Source organism: Neofelis nebulosa, chromosome 5 (assembly GCF_028018385.1).
Source record: "Neofelis nebulosa isolate mNeoNeb1 chromosome 5, mNeoNeb1.pri, whole genome shotgun sequence".
Lineage (NCBI taxonomy): Eukaryota > Metazoa > Chordata > Mammalia > Carnivora > Felidae > Neofelis > Neofelis nebulosa.
In genome coordinates, this window is record NC_080786.1 from 79888600 (window position 1) to 79908509 (window position 19910).

The 19910-nt window shown below is 41.0% G+C and overlaps 1 protein-coding gene across 10 annotated transcripts in view; it reads left to right on the forward strand.

The window, feature by feature from the left end:
• The window catches only part of LPP (LIM domain containing preferred translocation partner in lipoma), a 682444-nt gene that overhangs the window by 412485 nt on the left and 250049 nt on the right, over positions 1–19910 (forward strand). For 9 of the 10 annotated variants that reach the window (XM_058732400.1, XM_058732405.1, XM_058732402.1 and 6 more), the window contains one exon: positions 13078–13767. In XM_058732400.1, the coding sequence (XP_058588383.1) occupies positions 13078–13767 (690 nt within the window). Of the gene's footprint in view, positions 1–10030; positions 10140–13077; positions 13768–19910 lie in introns of those variants that run through there. The other variant, XM_058732408.1, reaches the window with a different exon arrangement.

A 19910-nucleotide genomic window follows, 5' to 3' on the forward strand; every position in this document is an offset into this window, starting at 1 on the left:
TATATAAGCATATGTGCCCATGTATTCGGTATATAAATTGCAGTGAATTAGGGCGGCAATGATAGTGGACTGAACTAGGGTAGTGAGAACTGGAAAGGGTACAGGTAATTAGGAGTTAGAACCAAAAACCTTTGCTATACCAAGGAGAGAAAGAATTGCATGGCTGTATTTGTAACATCCAATTACATGACCGTGCATCTTAAAGATAACCTACTAACCTTAGCATAGTACTGATTTACAAATTTTCTGTCTATATACATACGTAGTATACATATGCTTTTATTTTTTTTAATTAAAAATTTTTTAATGTTTATTTATTTTTGAGAGAGAGAGAGAGAGAGAGAGAGAGAGAGAGAGAGACAGTGCAAGAAGGGGAGGGGCCAAGAGAGAGGGAGACACAGAATCTGAAGCAGGCTCCAGGCTCTGCAGAGCCTGACATCGGGCTCGAACTCATGAACTGGGAGATCATAACCCTCTGAGCTCAAGTCAGAAGCTTCACCAACCGAGCCACCCAGGCGCCCCACATAGGCTTTTCCTTATAGACTTATTTGAATATGTGTTCCTTGCTTGCCAGCTGCTAACATCCCATTGGATCCGTGCACCATGATTTCTTCAACCATCCTCTAATAGTTTGTAAATAAGCAATTAAACATAAGTTACAGGCATTTTAATGGCTCTTGATTGCCGGTTTACCCACCAAAAGAATTATTCCAACTTCCAGTGCTACCGGCCATGTAAAAAATACACCTGTGCTGTCATACTGTCACCGAGACCGTGTTTTGTTGTTTCTGAGCTAATTAGTTCACCGCTTGGTACTTTTCACCTGACCCCTGGCCTGATTGGACAAAAGTGCACAGGCCCTTGAAGGGGATGATTCCGTGTATGAGATCATTTGCTATTGAAATAGGCTCTCCTGTCACTTTGTTCCTAGATTATTGAACACGCTCGGATTGAATTAACCCTCATCACAATGGCATTTTATCCAGGGCCAGCCACATGTATGCTAGGGACTAAGTGTACCGTACTGTATAGGTATTACATAAACCGCAGCCTCAAAAACCTCTCAAGTTCAAAAGTGATGACATACCACATCTTATTTGACAGCTATTTGCGGGGCGGTAGAGGGGTGGGTGGGGGTTACTCTCCTTGAAACGCTGGCTTTCTTGGTGTTAATATGATGACATGATAGTTTTATGACATATGAGTGCAGGGCCTCCGTGGGGTCACGGCTTCCCCGTGTGATAGTTAGGAACTCAGAAATGACGGTTCCCAAGGCGGTATCTTCATGCTGCCAATGGACTTGATTTTATTTCCGGGAAAACAAGCTGATCTGCCAGCATCGGTGTCTTCAGTAGTCTGGGGAGCCACTTGTCCTCAAAGTCACTTATACCCAGTCAGAAGTGTGGTAAGAATTAATTACACGGAAAAGCTTCTAAGGCAAAAACTGCTCTGGAGTGCACACCAGACCCAAACTAAAGCTGCTGTGTCTGAAGCACCTCTGAAGCTCTTAAGAGTAGCCCCTCTCTAGCTGTAGTTCATGTCTGTGGAACGCTGCACTGTGAAGTGAACAAGTTTGATATGATGCACAGAAGGAAGAGATTTATTTCTGCTTCTCTCTGACAGTAACTCTTTGCGAGACTTGTAAGGGGCGCGCACGCGCGTGCGTGCGTGTGTGTGTGTGTGTGTGTGTGTGAGTGCGCGCGTGTGTGTGTGTGTGTGTGTGGTTTAGGTGCACAACAGCTGAGGATTAGTGTATTAGTCATGTCTCTGTATCGGCAGTAATGTTTTGAACTCAGTGACACTAATTAAAATCCTGTGATTTTAATTCCAAAAGTAATCTTTTGAGATCATTTTAACCATTCACCAGTTCTCAGCTACCATTTATGAGGTATCTTTTTTCTTTAATGTGGAAAATACAGAAAAACTATGAAGATGGAAACACAAGTTTCTGTTAATTGCATCTGCTAATGTAATTTTTCACCTCTTAAGAATATTTATAAACCATTTGCAATGTTCTTCAATGTTCCTTTTTCTTCTTTATGCACACACACTCACACATGCAAGTTGGGACACTACGATAGTTTTTGGTGTGTGTCAGTTTCTTTAAAAAATGTATATTTTTCATATGTAGTATTTAATACACACACACATATATTCTGATTTAAAAAAAAAAGTAATATGTGGTTGTGTTAGGCACTTTGGAAAATAGAAAAAAGTATACAGAACACCAAACATCACCTCCTTAAAATATCCACTGTTACCATTTTGAGACTAGATCTTTCTAGCCATATAAGTAAGTATGCATGTGTGAGAGTTCTAGATAGATGCAAATATGGATTAACAGATACAAAACGTCACCAAACCTGATTTTTTAATGTATAAGGTTATTGACTTTTTATTGTTATTCCTTTTCTCTTTTACTTTTATGGTAAAGTGGATGACAAAACCCGCCATCTTATCCATTTCTAAAAATGCATTGAGTGCATTAACATTGTTGTGCAACCATTACCACCATCCATCTCCAGAACTTGTTTTATCTTCCCAGACTGAGACTCTATGCCCATTAGCTAATTAACCCCCATTCCTCTCTCCCCCCTCCCTTCTGGGTGACCACATTGTACTTTCTGTCTTTGTGAATTTGACGACTCTAGACACCTGAGGTCATTGGAATCCTATAGTACGTGTCCTTTGGTAACTGGCGTATTTCATCCCAGCACCGTGTTTTAAGGTTGATTCCTGTGTCAGAATTGCTTTCTCATTTTAGCCTGAGTAACATAATACTGTATGGGTAGACCACGTTTGGTTTATGTACTGACCTGTCAGGGACACGTGGGTTGCTGCCACATTTTAGCTATTGCGAACGATGCTGCTATGAACAACGAGTGTGCAGATACTCATGAGAGTCCCTGCTCTCAGTTCGTTGTGGGGTGTATGCCAGGAGTGGGATTGGTGGATTGCTGATAATGTTAAATGTTTTTAAACATTTAATGGTATAGTTTTTAATTGTGGAATAGTATTCCATTATATGAATGCACCATCATTGATTTCACCAGCTCCCATGTATCGATTATTTAAATTGCTTATAACCTTATAACCTTTTGTTTTTATATATTATGTGACCATGACCATTTTTAGAAGCCAAATGGTTATGCTATCTTGTGGTAATTTCCTTAGATTAAATTCCTAGAAACGAAAGGTGTGGACCTTATTAGGACTTACGATACGTATCACCAAGTTCACCCAGACACATATTGCTCATGAAGAGTTTATAGAACCCAACAAACACCGCATTGCTCCCTAAGTCTAACTCACAAAAACATTGTCCTTTGAAGATAATTGGGGTGACCCCCTTGCATTATTTCTATCCCCCAACTCCACGTATGCCTCACTATTCTGCTTTAACAACACTACCTAAGAAGGTAGTTGTGAATTCTGGATTCACCAAAAAATCATGTGCCCCTCTCTTTAATTTACAGATTTCAATCTCTGGGTGGATCTAAGATAATAATTATTAATTAGAAAGGCCTAATGAAAGATAACTTGTATTAAAAAGCCCCCAATGGTCCTGCTGTGTAGCCAGATTTGAGAAGTACTTCTCTTAATGTACAGTATTATGATCGTTTATTCTACTCTTGTTCTGCTAGGTTGTTTTCTAGCTCATGGGGTCATCTATCAAGTGGATAATATGGCCTGAATGAGTGAGAAATGGATCTGCTCTAGGTACTAATCCTGAATTCTCTGGCACCTGGCTGGTTCAGTCGGTAGAGAATGTGATTCTTGTCATGAGTTCAAGACCCACGCTGGGCATAGAACTTATTTAAAAATCAATCAATCTTGAGTTTTGGAAAATAATTAGTAAGGGCACTCAAGAAACCAAAAAAAAGGTAATTACTCAATTAAACACATAGAGAAAATAAGACAGTAATTTTTAATTAAAAAATAACAGTAGCAAATATGAGAATGCATGGCATTATAACTGACATAGGTGATCTGTGTTTGCATTTTTTTCTCACTGTACAAACTTAGAAGCCAGGTCTAGCTATTCATTTATCCAGCCGTTATTTATTACGTACCTTCCTGGTGTGAATCCTTAGTGATGAGATCAGGCTCTTATTGGCCATTAAAACTAATTTTAAACATTCAGAATTTACTCTTGGGATCGCTGGATTTTGAATGTCATTATATCTTTTATAGAGAAATAGTATTAGAGGAACAAGTGGGTGGGCTCCCGTCAACCCTGAGCGTCATCCAGTGAAGCTCATCTTTTGTCTGGGTTAAAGAAAGAGTTTTATTTCAAGAAAAAGATGCACTCCTCATTTAAAACGAAAAGAGAAAAATAACAGCAGTCTTAAGTCTTCTTCTTTGTTCAGATGAGAAGTCAATCTAGAGAAGTAATGTTCCTTTTTCATTGTTACCCAACTACACAGTGGTGAAGCCGGAAGTTTTTGTCCCCTGAATTCCAACATGGGACCCTTCAATTTCATTCATCATGGTATTTCTATTTGCCAGCGTCCTTAAGTTAGAATGGGAGTTGAAAATGCACCTCATGTGCCACATTTGTCCTGCAGAAATCCTTCCTGAGGCTTTTCAGTGTTTGCAAAGAAAAATGACCGTAAAGTCAGAAGAGAAACATCGGATCCATATTTCACAGGGCAGCAATTAGCTGGCATGGTGTAGCAGCAGGCGTTTAGACAGAGTATGGACTCTCCAATTTAACACAGTCTACCTCTTTCTGTTTTCTCCCAGATCCCAGCCCTGAGTATCTGTTGTCTCCTTTACCCTGTTATTTTTCTTCTAGGAGAGAAATGTGTCTGTTCCCACATCTAGATCTCATGACTCTTAAATTTGGGAAAACCATAGATAGAGTGGAAAGGCCTCTTTTTTTTTTCTTTTTTGTTTGCTTTTCCGACATGTGGTTTAGTTCACCCTTACTTTGCTGGAGAGAAACAAACCGGTTTTTAAAACCCGAAACGAGGGAGCCTGGCTACCTGGGTTTGAATCCCACATCTGCCACCTGCTAGGTGTGTGTATAACTTTGGCAGTTACTTAATTTCTCTGTGTTTCAGTATCTTCATCTCGAAAATAGGGATAATAATAGTTTCTGTCTCAAGGGTGCCTGTGAGGATTAAGTATAAACAGTGTTCAAACTGTTTACACAAAGGATAGGTAACATTAAGTGTTTGCCATTTTTACGCATTTTTTGATATCAATGAATATTTGAATTTGTTTTCCTGCCACAAGGATATACAAAGTTGACAACCGTAAAGGAAAATACTTCATCAAGTCTTGTTCCCATAACTGTACATAAGTGTCATGAAAGTAAAATTGAAGTTGAAACGCTCAGAATCCTTTCTGATAAATCAACCATATCCCGTTCCATGGTTTATCTGTTCTTTGTCCATATGGAAATAACATTTCCTACAGCTTCAACTGTATTGCGTATATGATTGATTTCACATTCTGTGTTTGTCATTTAGCATTTATATTTTCATTTACCATCGTAGGCATTTTTCCATGTCACTGTACTAGCTGGAATCAAAATATATGAAGGGGCTCTGAGTTTTATACAATTGCTTTTATGTAGGACTTTCGCTTTTGTATACATTCCCCTTCTCTTACCTTAGAAAATTTTCTTTATTAGTAGAAACCCTTTTACTTACCGCTCCCATGTTTTGTCCAAAAAATCTAATTAAGAATTCTCTGAGTGCAGTGACTCTGACTTCCTTTGTCTGTTTGTGGTTTTAGCAACTAGCTCAGTAACCAACACACAGCAGAATTTCAGTTTTTTTAATTGAATAAATAACTTTGATTAATTAAATTTCTAGAGATTGGGGCATTGTGATTACTTGCTAGTTCAAATGCATTTCGTTGCGGTACATGTTGTTAAAGATTATTCTAATATGCATTCGTCTCTTTTCTTTTGCGGTAATTTTATTTAAAATTTGGCCCTTAACTATTTTTGTAAGAGATTTGAGCCAGCATCCAGTAGAATTTACATATACAATATAACCATCGAAATGAAAGTAAGCATTTCGACGCTTCTTTGAAAGATAGTAGTATTAATCAATTCAAAAAGTAAAGCCATTGAACTATTTAGAGAAAGGGAAAAACTAATGAGATTACTGTAATTAAGCATGCATTAAATGCATGACAGTGTTTCTTGATTGTCAAGTAATAAGAGAAACGAGGTAGCTCGTATTTTGCATGTTAGGTTATAATCTGACAAGGAAATGAATTCTTCTTGGAGTCCAAATTCATTCAGTCATTCATTTATTCAAATGTTCGTCAAATGCCCACTATTGGCTATGATATGCAAAAGCCACTGGGGAAGCAGTAGTGAGTACAAGGGTAGAGTCCCTCACACCGTGAAGACAGACACGTACAAGTGTGATATGTGTAGGAGAGCAGTAATCAGTGCTCACTCTGCCAGAGGATTCAGCAGAGCTCACCGAGGAACCACACTCAGGGTGACACTTAAAGGGTCCTGAGGAATTAGCTCCTTAGAATTCACATGGTGATGGCACCTGAGAGCCTGGCACACTGGCTATGAGAGAAAGTCAGTGCCAGAGATTGATAGAGTGTGTAGCTTTCAGGGAGAGGGAGAAGAGCTAGTGTGCAAAACAATCCCCTAAGCGTTGAAAACTTTTAAGCAGGAAAGTAATGTGATGAAATCTGTGTTTGAGAGGAAGCGCTCCGTCTACCGAATAAGGATTCCTTGAACAGGGAGAAAGAGTACACCCTGGGATACCAGTCTGGATTCCTGTTGGAGAATTCACAGTGACGGGTGGTGGTATCTTGGAATAGAGTCACCACAGCAGAGGAAATGAGGAAATGTGGAAAGATTTGAGAGTTACAGAACTCCTTGCTTAGGGAATAGATTCGACAGGATTTAGTACTTGAATGGGATGTGAGGGAGAGGCTCAAGAATGACTCCTAGTGTTCTCATTTGAGCAACACCTGTGTGGATGAGAAAACCAGACGGGAATAGAAGGGCAGATTCAAGGAAGATGATGAGACAGTTTTTCACATGTTGAGCCTGAAAGGCATTTGAGACGTCCAAGCAGACACATAAAATAAACAGCTGAATATCTGGGCCTGGTATTCAGAATGCTGGTGAATTCTGGAGATAGAAACTCAAGAGAATCTTCATAACGCGGAAGGTATTTTAAGTTTTGTATATGGTCCTGGAAAGAGTTAATAGAGAGAAAAATAGAGAGAGAAGAGAGGAGGGCCTGTGTCAGATAAAGAGGGTCATTATTCAGGGGCCATTGGGCAATATGGTGACGACTGGTCATCAGTAGGAATTTTAAAGAAAGATTAGTGAAGTGCTTCTAACAGAGCCTAGAAAGAGCCTGAATCCCTGCTGTCACTGTTGAGCAGACATTAGTTCTTCGCTGCCTGTTCCTGGATTCTCTATTATGAAAGACAAATCTCTGTCTGTTTGAGATCATGATAATTTGGCTTTCTAGAGCTTACAGCTTGACTTCTTTCCAACTTAAAAAACATGCAAGCCGATTATTAAAACACCAGAAGGTAACTGTTTTAATGGGGACTATGTACAAAGTTCATGGGGAATATAACTGAAGGACCACAGAAAGAACGTCCAGATCATTACAGGGGAGTCTAGAATGACAGTACGAAGACACATCATTTGATCTGAGACTTGCAGAATAAGTAGGCAACTGCCCAGATGGCTATGTTTGAGCAGCAGGGGAGCAGCGCGGTAGAGATTGGATAGAACAGATCAGAGACTGTAGAAGGAGGTCCTGGCTGACAGATCTGAGTGCAGACATAACTGTGTGATCTATTCCAGTCTCTGCATAAGCCTCAAATTGCTGGAGTGTGTGATGTGAGTGATGGTAGAAAAAAGGAGGCAGCTGGCCAGGGAGGCAGGGGCTAGACTGGAAATTCTTTTAAAGTATATTAAAAACAAACAAACAAACAAACAAACAAAGAGCACAACATAATAAAACAAGCTCAACACAAAGCAGGGCCATTGGCAGATTGCGATCAGCAGAGAGCCAGGCTCAGAGGGTCACGTTAGAGAGATGACTGTGGCGTTATTGAGGGAGGGGAGTGAGAAAGAAGTGAAGTTCACTGATGGCAATGAACAGCTCAGGGAAGTGGCGATGAGGGCAAACAGCAGCAGAAGGAAAACGAGACTGGAGTTAAATGTAAGGATATAAGAAAGAAACGGAGGATGCATAGAAGACATAGTGGTAAGTTGGAGCGGGGGAGTTTGTGTGCGCTGGTGTGAGTGTGGTCAGGGAGTGGGTGGGAGGGGCAGGAGAGATTGAGGAATGGCCGGACCTTATCCTGACCTGGCCACAAAGGAAGTTGAGGACCTGCCCCATGGGGTGAGAACGAGAGGTGCTCTCGGTACCCCTTGTCTGTTGTTGTCCCATGGCCACGACCAGTTCTTCATGGTAATGGAGTATCCATCCACCAGTTGTTGATTATATAGTAGCCCCTCTACCAGACTATAAACTCCTGGCGGACAGGGGGACATGTGCTGTTCATCCCAGGATGCTGCCCTTCTCCCATTAACCTCACAGAGCTTTACATGATCGTTAGAAAATAATTAATGGAAAAATAACCACATAAAAAGACTTACAGAGATTCAAGTCATATAATATATATATTACAAATATATATTATATATATACATGTATATGTAATATATATGTATATATTATATATATATTCCTGTAATTTTAAAATGTGCTTGATTTTCAAAATAAAAATGTTAAATCATGATAAAACTTAAAGAAATTCTGCAAAAACAAAAAAGAAATGATATGCCAAAAATAAATACTCGGAAGTGCCAACTAATTCAGTGAGTAGAAAAGATTCACTATGTATTTAATTGAATATGTGGGCCAGGAAAATGTTGCCATAGCTTTCTTTAACTATGAAGAACATAAATAAATACGCTTTAAAATGATTCCTGTTCTTTACCCCTTCCACCTCCAGTGAGGTAAAGAGTGTAAAATTGCAAAGGGAAAAATATAGCTAAATGTGCTATTTTCACTCCCGTAGTTACGATATAGAAAATAGTCAGAAGCATGCCGGCACATACACAGCAGAATTCATAATAAAGTTGTGGGAAACCTTCTCATCCCCCAAAGAGAGTTCCACTGGTGAGATATTTCCTAGAAGAAAGCAATGACTTCTGAAACTGTGACCTGATGCCTTCCTTCAAAGACTTTACGGAGGTTTAAAGTGTGTGTGTGTGTGTGTGTGTGTGTGTGTGTGTGTGTGTGTGTGTCTGTGTTCACCAAAAAAGAAAAAGAGAAATTTTGTTGGAAATGTTGCTTCTCAGGAGTTAGGTCTATATTAATTCTTTTTTATTCTTACTTGATCATTGTGATTGGCTTTCATTTCCAAAATCTGTGATTTCTGCAGGATCTGCTCTGGGGACAGACTTCTCTACAGCTGCAGCACAGAGTACGCCTGTCATTAGCCCAGTTGCTCAGTCACTGTCTCCATTTATAGTTGGGTTTGTAAAGTGTTCAAAATAGGAACTCTGGGTTTCTGCTGATCTTGAGTCATCAAAGAAAAGAAAAGCTTTATTCCTTCTTACATTCAATTCCATCTATGCTGACATTTTTTTTTTTCAACGTTTTTTTTTTTTTTTTTTTTTTTTTTTTTTATTTTTGGGACAGAGAGAGACAGAGCATGAACGGGGGAGGGGCAGAGAGAGAGGGAGACACAGAATCGGAAACAGGCTCCAGGCTCCGAGCCATCAGCCCAGAGCCTGACGCGGGGCTCGAACTCACGGACCGCGAGATCGTGACCTGGCTGAAGTCGGACGCTTAACCGACTGCGCCACCCAGGCGCCCCATATGCTGACATTTTTTTTAAGACTGACATGGTTGACTGGAAAAAAAAAACTGACCTTACCTTTTTTTTTTTTTTTTAAGGTTCAAACTGACTCTCCCATGCTCTTTACTACAGAATGTCAGGATCTTAATTAACTGTGTGTGTATTTAGGAATTTCTTCAGGATGTATTTCTTAATAAATTGCTTACTAAGGAAATGGAATTTCTTTCTCTTGAGTACTGTTGGAGCCATCTTCATAAAGAAGGGAAAAGCTACTCTGCCAAGACAAGATTACTAAGGTTGCTTCAATTATAAAAGTAAATGGCAAGTTTGTCCTCTGAGAGGCTAGTATCAGATAGGGGGGGAAAAAAGATAACTGTATTTAACAGCCTCCTGTAACTTAAAGAACTAAATCTAGAATTATGAATTCTTTAGGAAAGTAGACAAATATAAATTGAGACCAATAAAATGTGGGAAAGAGAGCTGTAACTGTCAGAATCCCAACAAAAATGATAACATGCTGATTTATAAATGCATCGCGTACACAGGCATTTGGGTATAGAGAAGTGTTTAGGGACAGAGCGATCATCTGGAGCCAGCAGAGTCAGAGCTTTCATGTGCTCTAAGATCAAAGGGACCAAGGGGAGAAGGGCTATTTGGATCAAGAAGTAGAGAGTGTTGTAGAGGAGAGATGCTAGAGAGGACCTGTGGCCTCCTTGGCTCACATCTGGGAACTTCACAGGTAGGTTGACAGAAGAAATGTAGCCCAAGAGTCTGTCACTTTCATTGGGATGCTGTTGCCATCTTGGGTTTGACAGTGATGTGTTTTGCTTTCTGCCCACGCAATGATGATAACATCCCCGTCACTGTGACAATAAGATTATCCCCACTCATTACCAAACGTCCCTGATCAGGAGGTGATTTTCTCTCCATTGAGAATTACTGTATGTCAACCAAATATCTCTGGGAGTGTTTTAATCTTTATCTCTGGATCAGTGTAGATCATCAGAAAGCTATATATATCTGAGTTGATAGACTTGCATCTTATGGTGGGGGCAAGATACCTGTACCATCTACAGCCCCACATCCACCAACCAGGCAGGAAAGAAGAAACTGGCAAGGTAGGTAGGGGTGATGCTTCTATCAGGAGAATTTTTGTTTTCCCTAAAATGTTTAGCATATGTCTCATTGGCCAGAACTGTGTCCCGTGGCAACGTTCTATCTCTGGTTGTAGTCTAGAGAAGTATTTTAAGTGAGGACATTGTCACCCTAAATAAAATAGAAATTCTTTGAGTAGTGAAGAAGGGGAGTAGGTATGAAGAAGCAGTTAGTGGCATCTTTCCCACAGCTATATATCTCTAGTGACTTGGTGTGGGTAAATGACATTAGAGTAACATAAGGCCTCACATCCCCTCTTCCTAAGAATATGTGAATTCTCTTGGAAATTAATAAACAGCAAAATCAGGGTGTGGTCATTCATTTGTTATATCAACCAATCTAATCATAGTAACTCAGAGCAAAATTAAAACATTCTGTCATTGACATATTTCCAGATCCATAGTAGACTAATGCCTAAGGACAGATGTTTGAATCTCCAAGCTTTCTCTGAGCCTTTACTTATCCCCAGCCTAACCAAGACATCTCATAGTTTGGCAGTGAGATCTTCCAATCTTTGTGTCCTTAAACATTCTTAAGATATTCAGTAAGTATTTCTGAATTGAATGAATGAATGCAATGGAAATCAGGAAGTTAGAAAAGGAGGAACAGTCTACATTTGGGTTATCTTTGGTAAATCACTCTTTGATAGGAATCTTTGTTCTAAAATTTAGCATCTTTTTGGTTCTTCTGGGAGTGTTTGTTTCTTTCAACACCCCTCTTTGATTTACTTGGTTTTTTTCGTACCCTTGCCCAGTCCTCCTGTTCTTTCTCTAGTACCTCCTTTTTGCTGTATGTTGACTATATCTTTGGTAATCTGATCTGATTGAGATAGCATTGTTTAGCTTAGTTTATTATTGCTAGTGCTTTCAGTATTATATATATGCATGTATATGTATATATATGCATATATATATATATATAATATATATTAACAAATCCAATGTCAAGAAGTTGCTATTGTTTTTCCGCCTGCGTTTTCTTCTAAGAGTTTTAAGTTTTAAGCTCTTACATTTAGAGCTAAAAACTTGGGTTACTTTTTATATATGGTGTAAGTAAGGGTCCAACTTCATTCTTCTACCTGTGGATATCCAGTTTTCCTCACCATTTGTTGAAAAGAGTGTCTTTTCTCAAACCAATGGTCTTGGAACTCTCATCAGAAATTAATTGTGTATGTATGCAAGAGTTTATTTCTGGACTCTCTATACTATTCTGTTGGTCTATGTCTGTCTTTATGCTACTATCATACCGTGCAGATTATGGTAACTTTGTACTAAGTTTTGAAATTGCACAGCGTGAGACCTACAATTTTGTTCTTCTTTTTTTTTTTTTTTTTCAAGATTGGCTATCCATATCTCATGAGATTTGATGTGAATTTTAGGCTGAATTTTTTCCATGTTTGTAAAAAAAAAATTGCCATTGAAATTTGGATAGGGATTGGATTGAATCTATAGATTGCTCTGAGTAGTATTAACATCTTTACAATATTAAGTCTTCCAATCCATGAACACAGGATGTCTTATATATATTTATGCCTTCAATTTTTTTCAGCAGCAGCATTTGTACGTTTTAGTGTATGTAAGTCTTTTGCCCTTTTTGCTTAAGTTTATTCTTAAGTATTTTTGTTTCTTTTTGATGTAATTGTAAATGGAATCATTAATTTTTTTCCAGATTGTTCATCACTAGTACACAAAAGTGCGCATGATTTTTATGTTGGTTTGTGAATTCTTAGAAGGCAGGAACCATAGGGGCGCCTGGGTGGCTCAGTCGGTTAAGCGTCCGACTTCGGCTCAGGTCATGATCTCGCAGTCCATGAGTTCGAGCCCTGCGTCGGGCTCTGTGCTGACCGCTCACAGCCTGGAGCCTGTTTCAGATTCTGTGTCTCCCTCTCTGTCTGACCCTCCCCCATTCATGCTGTCTCTCCCTGTCTCAAAAATAAATAAACATTAAAAAAAAAAAAAAAAAGAAGGCAGGAACCATATAAGAGTCGATACAAAATAAGAATAGTAGCTACTAGTATTTGTTCCTTTATGTGTTTTCATTTTTCACTGGCAGTAATCTTTATCTTTTTTATTTTTATTTTTCTCTTTCCCCCTTTAGGGCTCTACTAGTTCGACTGCCTCTCCTCCAGTCTCTACCCCTGTCACAGGACATAAAAGAATGGTAATACCAAACCAACCCCCTCTAACAGCAACCAAAAAGTCTACATTGAAACCACAGCCTGCACCCCAGGCAGGACCCATCCCTGTGGCACCAATTGGAACACTAAAACCCCAGCCTCAACCAGTCCCCGCCTCCTATGCTACGGCGTCCACCCCTTCAAGGCCTACCTTCAACGTGCAGGTGAAGTCAGCCCAGCCCAGCTCTCATTACATGGCTGCTCCTTCATCAGGACAATTTTATGGCGCAGGCCCAGGACCCCAGGGCTATAACACTCAACCAGTTTCTATCTCTGGGCAGTGCCCACCTCCTTCAACACGGGGGGGCATGGACTATGCATATATTCCACCACCAGGACTTCAACCGGAGCCTGGGTATGGGTATGCCCCCAACCAAGGACGCTATTATGAAGCCTATTGCCCATCAGGGCCTGGCTATGGGGGCAAAAATGACTCTGATCCAGCTTACGGTCAACAAGGGCATCCGAATACGTGGAAGCGGGAACAAGGGTATACTCCTTCTGGAACAGGAAACCAGAACCCAGCCGGGATGTATCCAGTTACTGGGCCCAAGAAGACCTATATCACAGATCCTGTTTCAGTGCCCTGCGCACCGCCACTGCAACAAAAGGTAGGGAACTCACTAACATAGTGATGGGGCTGAAGGAGTGTGTATCTTGGCCTGACTTCCCCAGAAAGCACACCCTAAGGCAAAAGTGTATGTGCTCCTTTTATGTCATTAGAAAGTACAGTCCCAGGTGAGCGTGAGTGAAGCAGGAAAAGGCAGAGATCCTACGTGTGGGATCATATGGCTACTGTTTAATATCCAGTACAGCGAATTGTTCAATCTTGAAGGATCATCTTGCAAAAGACCGTATGAGCAGATCAGGACAATCTGTTCAGGGAGAGGATGGGAAAATAGTTTATCTTCCAGCTCTTGTCTCCTGTTGGTCAAAGCGCCCCTCTGTGGGTCAGAAACTTCCTCACGCTTAGCTGTTGCATGTGCTTGGACTCTAACTAGATATGCAGCATCTTGTACCTTAGTGGGGACAGGAGGTCCCCATATTTGTAGGTAAGAGATGTACAGGGCCACATGAGGCTCCTGTAAAGACGCTCAGAACCCAAGCAAAGTTGGCACTCTGGGTTCTGCTTAGGGCAAACAAGCCTAGGGCTGCTGAGACAGAACAAGTGGCCAAGGGCACCTTGGTAGGTGAGGTGAAGGGGGCTGCAGTATTATGGAACTTGTTTATTACCTCTTATTTATCCCCATTATTGATCCTCCAGGAAGAATCTTAGTCTGTGGGCCTTAACTGTGTTCAGAAACTTTTAAAAATCCTTTATGACAGTTATCTTTTTTTTTTTTTTTGGTTTGATTTAATTGCAAGCATATATGTCTTTTAAGTCAATGCATTGTTACTTCCTGTGAATAGTTAAGACATAATACTACACATACCTCTTCACCTACAACTTGGACTTTCCATGAGTACTAGAACCAACATGATGATGTTTCTTCCCACCCTGACAAGAGGATCCAAGGAGAATTACTTGCAAGGGAGGCAATGGAGAAACCAAGCTAATCTCCAGTTATTGGTTGGAACTGAGCCCACCCTTTTGGTTAGAGCTGTGAGAAATCAGAAACTGGAGAGCCCTTGGGGCACCTGGGTGGCTCAGTCAGTTAAGTGTCTGACTCTTGATTTCGCCTCAGGTCATGATCTCACAGTTTGTGGGATCGAAACCCATGTAGGGCTCTGTGCTGACAATGCAAGATTCTTTCTCTGCCTCTCTCTCTCTCTCTCAAAATAAATAAATAAATAAACATTAAAAAAAAAGAAACTGTAGAGCCCTTGATTAGCTACACGTTGAATTGTAATTGTTGAGATGGATTATAGAAGTGTGTGTGTGTGTGTGTGTGTGTGTGTGTGTGTGTAAGCACATGTGTGTATCTGTGTGTGTGTATAATCCTTTACCCATCAAGATTGTCAGTTTCCAGATATACCTGTTCACATTTTCACCATTATGACAAAAATCTGTCAGATCCTTACTCTCTAGGTAAGATGTTTACTAAACCCTGATTCTCACATGAAAACATCTGCTCTATTAATGGTGCTCCAAAAGAATTTTAGGTTCTTTAGAGGAAAAGAACCCTTCCCAGGGGGGCCTGTGAGTATCTGGAGGCACCCGGTAACCTTATGAATGCTCATTACACAAAAGTGGACCAGCCATGGTCATTCTGCAACATAAAGATTCCAAGTTAAAATGTTAGGTGTTCGAAACATTACTCTTGGGAGGCCTTTCTTTTCAAACTGCCTCCATGAAAATAAATGTTATTGGGGCGCCTGGGTGGCTCAGTCGGTTGGGCGTCTGACTTCGGCTCAGGTCATGATCTCACGGTCCGTGAGTTCGAGCCCCGCGTCGGGCTCTGTGCTGACAGCTCAGAGCCTGGAGCCTGTTTCAGATTCTGTGTCTCCCTCTCTCTGACCCTTCCCCGTTCATGTTCTGTCTCTCTCTGTCTCAAAAATCAATAAATGTTAAAAAAAAAAATTAAAAAAAAAAAGAAAATAAATGTTATTAAGGGTGTTTTGTTTGTTTTTGTTTTGTTTTTATTTTTTAAAGTTTATATTTTTTACAGAAAGAGAGCAAGCAGTGGAGGGGCAGAGAGAGAGGGAGACAGAAAATCCCAAGCAGGCTCTGTACTGTCAGTGCAAAGCCTTACATGAGGGTCAAACTCACAAGCCATGATATTATGACCTGGGTTGAAATCAGCCACTCAACTGACTGAGCCACCCAGGTGCCCCTTGTTTTGCATTAATTTTTAAAAAAATAATGTTTATTTATTTTTGAGCGAGAGAGAGAGCATGAGCAGGGGAGAGAGAGAGACAGAATCCGAAGCAAGCTCCAGGCTCTGAGCTGTCAGCATACAGCCCGATGTGGGACTCGAACTCACGAACTGCGAGATCATGACCTGAGTGGAAGTTGGATACTCAATCAACTGAGCCACCCAGGTGCCCCTATTGTTTTGCTTTTAAATAAAGTTTGTCAAGAATAGCCACACTGGATAGGCTTGCCCTTTGTTAACATTACAGCATGTCTGCAGTGGACCTGAAAACACCCATTCAGAACAAAATGGAGTTATTGAACTTTCCCTTGCTTTTGGTACAACTGAAACAAATTCTCCTATGGAAGATTAAAAGTGTAGGTTGGGACAGTTGTCTTCACCATGCAAGTTCAGCTATGCATGCAGTTTTTCTTCACCCAGAGCATCCTGACTGATGTTCCTGAGGGAAAGAGATGGGCCCTGAGTTGTTTAAGGATCCCATCACCCCACGGGGGGAAACAGACATGAAACAGAGCAAAAGTGTATCTGGTGGAGGGAATCATCTGCTGAGAAGTGCTGAGCCAGTCTTCGAGTTTCCTATTTACCTATCATGTCATGAGGTGCTATCTAGATAGTGCCTGTTCAACATTTGGAACCAATCCATTGGTGTAGGGGGAATGGGTGTAGGACCCGGTGCAAGACCTGGATCTAAGGTGTCAGGCAGAGCCGCATCATCACTAATGTTTGATCTGCCCTCAGCAACCTGTTCAGGCTCTTGGAGTGAACTTTGATTCTCCACTCCCCCAAAAGCATGACATTTCACTTTCCTTCTTATGGGAGAAGGTAATTATTCGAGGTGGTCTACATTATTACGGATTCTGGATATCAGTGAATTTCATGTCATTAAAACTTTACTCAGAAATATTTATTTTCAACAGTGTCATGTGTTTTTGACATCATATTGTGCCTTTCAATCATGAAAATTAAATCATGGATTTTTGCTGCGATTATAGAGGAGAGTGGTTGGAGGTTGATATTTAGCCATCTGTCTGTGTTTTAGGAAAGGGGAAAGAGGCTGATGAAGCTACAGAAATTTCCTGTGTGTGTTGTGGGGGCACTGGTGGATGAAGGGGTGGGCTTTTCCACAGTTGGTCTTTGAGCAGAACACTGCTGTATTCAACTGCACCTGTGCACAGAGGACCTTATTGTCCCAATATTGACTCCACTTGGCTTAGTGATGTGACTACTGGCTTGAGAAATGAGCTTCTAATTCTCATTTCAGTTCTTCCCTTGACATTCCTCTTTCAGCTTGGGGAAAGCCTCTAGACCTCTTTATGTCACGCTCCCAGCCTCAGTAAAGTGGAACATCATCTTCACTAATTAATTAATGATTGCAGAGGGCTTGGAAATTTCCAAGGGCTGAATAATTGCCAAGTGAGGACTATTCAGCTTTTCCCTGGCTTTCGTTTATTTCCAGTTTTTTAAGTCACTGGTGGAAAAAATACCTTCGTACCTTAGAACAATTCTCTTTTGTTACATTCAGAAGTTCTGAGGAATTTGACACTGAGCCCATTAAGGAAGACATTGTTTTGTTTTGTTTCGTTTTAAGTGAAAGAAAGAAATCTCTCCTCTATTTGAGATGAGCTGCTATAATTTCCTTACAATATAAATGAAGAGGGAAAGAAGAGAAGGAGAAAGCAGAAGGAAAAGGAAAAGGAAAGGCAAGGAAGAAGAGAAGGAAGGAAGGAAGGAGGCCACATGAAAACCTACGGAGTGTGAGGATCATGATATTTATGTTCCCATAATGTGCTGAGCAGTGAATTTGCATGCTACAGTAGACCATAATGCGCTTCCTGGACCATCTGAGCTGAGTTCCTTGAAAAATATTGTTATAAGCAAGGCTTTATGAGAGAGAAATATTCCTTTCCCACCAGAAACCCTCTTAAAGGCACAGTGGAATCTTTTCTTTTGGCTCTTTTATAAAAGCTCGTATCTGCTAGCTACTATGGAGTTCCCAGAACTCTCGTCCTATGCGCGTTGTCTTCACATGCCAGTGAGACGGGATGTGCGTTTTCTCCAGCGTTCAAATTAAGGTGGGGCAGCTTGAAAGCCCTAGAACCAGGACCTGGAGGCCAGTCATTACTCTTGGGTGCACGGTGACCTGAGGGTAGATCAGCTTTATACCCACTTCCTTGTCATAAATCTAACCCTCGCTGTTTGCCCCACAGTGTGTGAAAGGCACCAGTGCTATGCATCCCAGGAAAGCTGTGAGGGCCCACCTAGTGTGGGGGTTAGGTTAAATTCGGCAATCATCTACTATTGACATCTCCTTGGAAAACCCTTCACCATGGTGAGAGTGTGGAGATCGGCAAACCACTTTTCAATAAATCCAATGCAGAGTTTTTCTTATCCAGAGTCAGAGCTGATCACTGCTCTTCATTTAACATCCAAAAGGATCTGGGGAATATTTAACGGTATGGAGAAGAGAACAGAGGGAGTGAACTCCTGGGGTCAGTGGTAAAGGGTCCTGTAATTTGTTAAGTTTCAAGAAATGTTTGAGAATGTTGACATAGTAGTATTTCAAACATTCCAGTACTATCAAAATGTTTAACTTTAGGAGATGGATGTACATATTGGGTATATTGCAAGGAATTGGTGGCATTTTGGAAAAAAACTATCTTTATGGTAATCCTTGTGCAAAATCGCTCTCAATTCCAGGATCAGAGAAGCAAAAAGAGGAGATAGTTAGGGTGGGGAGAGGGATGAATGCAGAGAGATGCCTCCGGACAGGTGCCAATACCTGTACATCTAAAGATGAGGACAAGAATATTAGTAATCCCCCTCTATACGGGGTGTTCCAGTTCCCAAAGTGCTTTGTGGACCCCTACACAATTCACAGGGGTTCAGAAGATCAGTACTGAGAGTCACTCTGTGAAGGTCATCTGGCAAATTCACGGGAGCCATGATTCCAACCTTCTGAATATTGTCCTCATACTTTCCCCCCGGGAAGCCATGCATGTCAGCATGCTTTGGTGTTTGGATAGTGAGAGCATCAAACATCCGCATCGACAACCGCTGGATGTGGCGCCACCATGGCCCTACTCTCTGTCAGACATGTAAGTGGGCTCCAGCTGTTGTGGTAGAGTGAGAGAGAGAGAGAGAGCTGTTGTGGCCATGAGACCATCAAACGGAGGGGAAGCACCGGCTAATTCCCTGCTGGGCATCCAGGCTCAGGGCCCTAGGACTGTACTTCCTCTTCCACATCACATACATATAACTTGTCCTGCTGTTTCTACCGCACTGTCTCTCAAATCTGGTTTAAGTAAATCTCCTTGCGACTCCTAGTTCAGGTGTCCTAATTTCTCAACTGAGTTATTGAAATGGCCTCCTATTGGGTGTCTCCACCTCTGGTCTCTCTCCACACCCGTCCCTCTTATACATATTATCAGATTAATCTTTCTACCCTACAGCTCTGCCCTGGTCATTAATTGCCATTAAAAAAAAAAAAAAAAAAAAAAAAAAAAAACTTTCCAAATTTCCCAGCCCATTATGGAATGAATTGAAACCCAGTCTGGATTTCCAAGTTTATCTCCCCCTTGAAACATCCTGACTTCCAACTGAGAACTTACATTCCTAGTTATTTCTCATCTCTATAGCTTTCCTCGTAGAGCTCCTTCCCTCAATGCCTTCTCAGACCTTCCGCCAGATAGGTGAAATACCTGTGCATCTCATGTGATCCATTAAGACCGAGCTGAAGTGCCCATCTCTCTTACGATGCCTTCTCTTTGTAAAATCAAGTCGTGCAGTATTTCACCCTCTCCTGTGACGTTTTCCCACTCTTACTCTACTAGAGTCATGCATGTATCAATCTTCCACTAAACTGGGCCCCAGCATGTCCTGAACTCTATGATTTAGGGGATAGAGATGGTGAACAACCCTATCTGAACAACCCTGTCTCT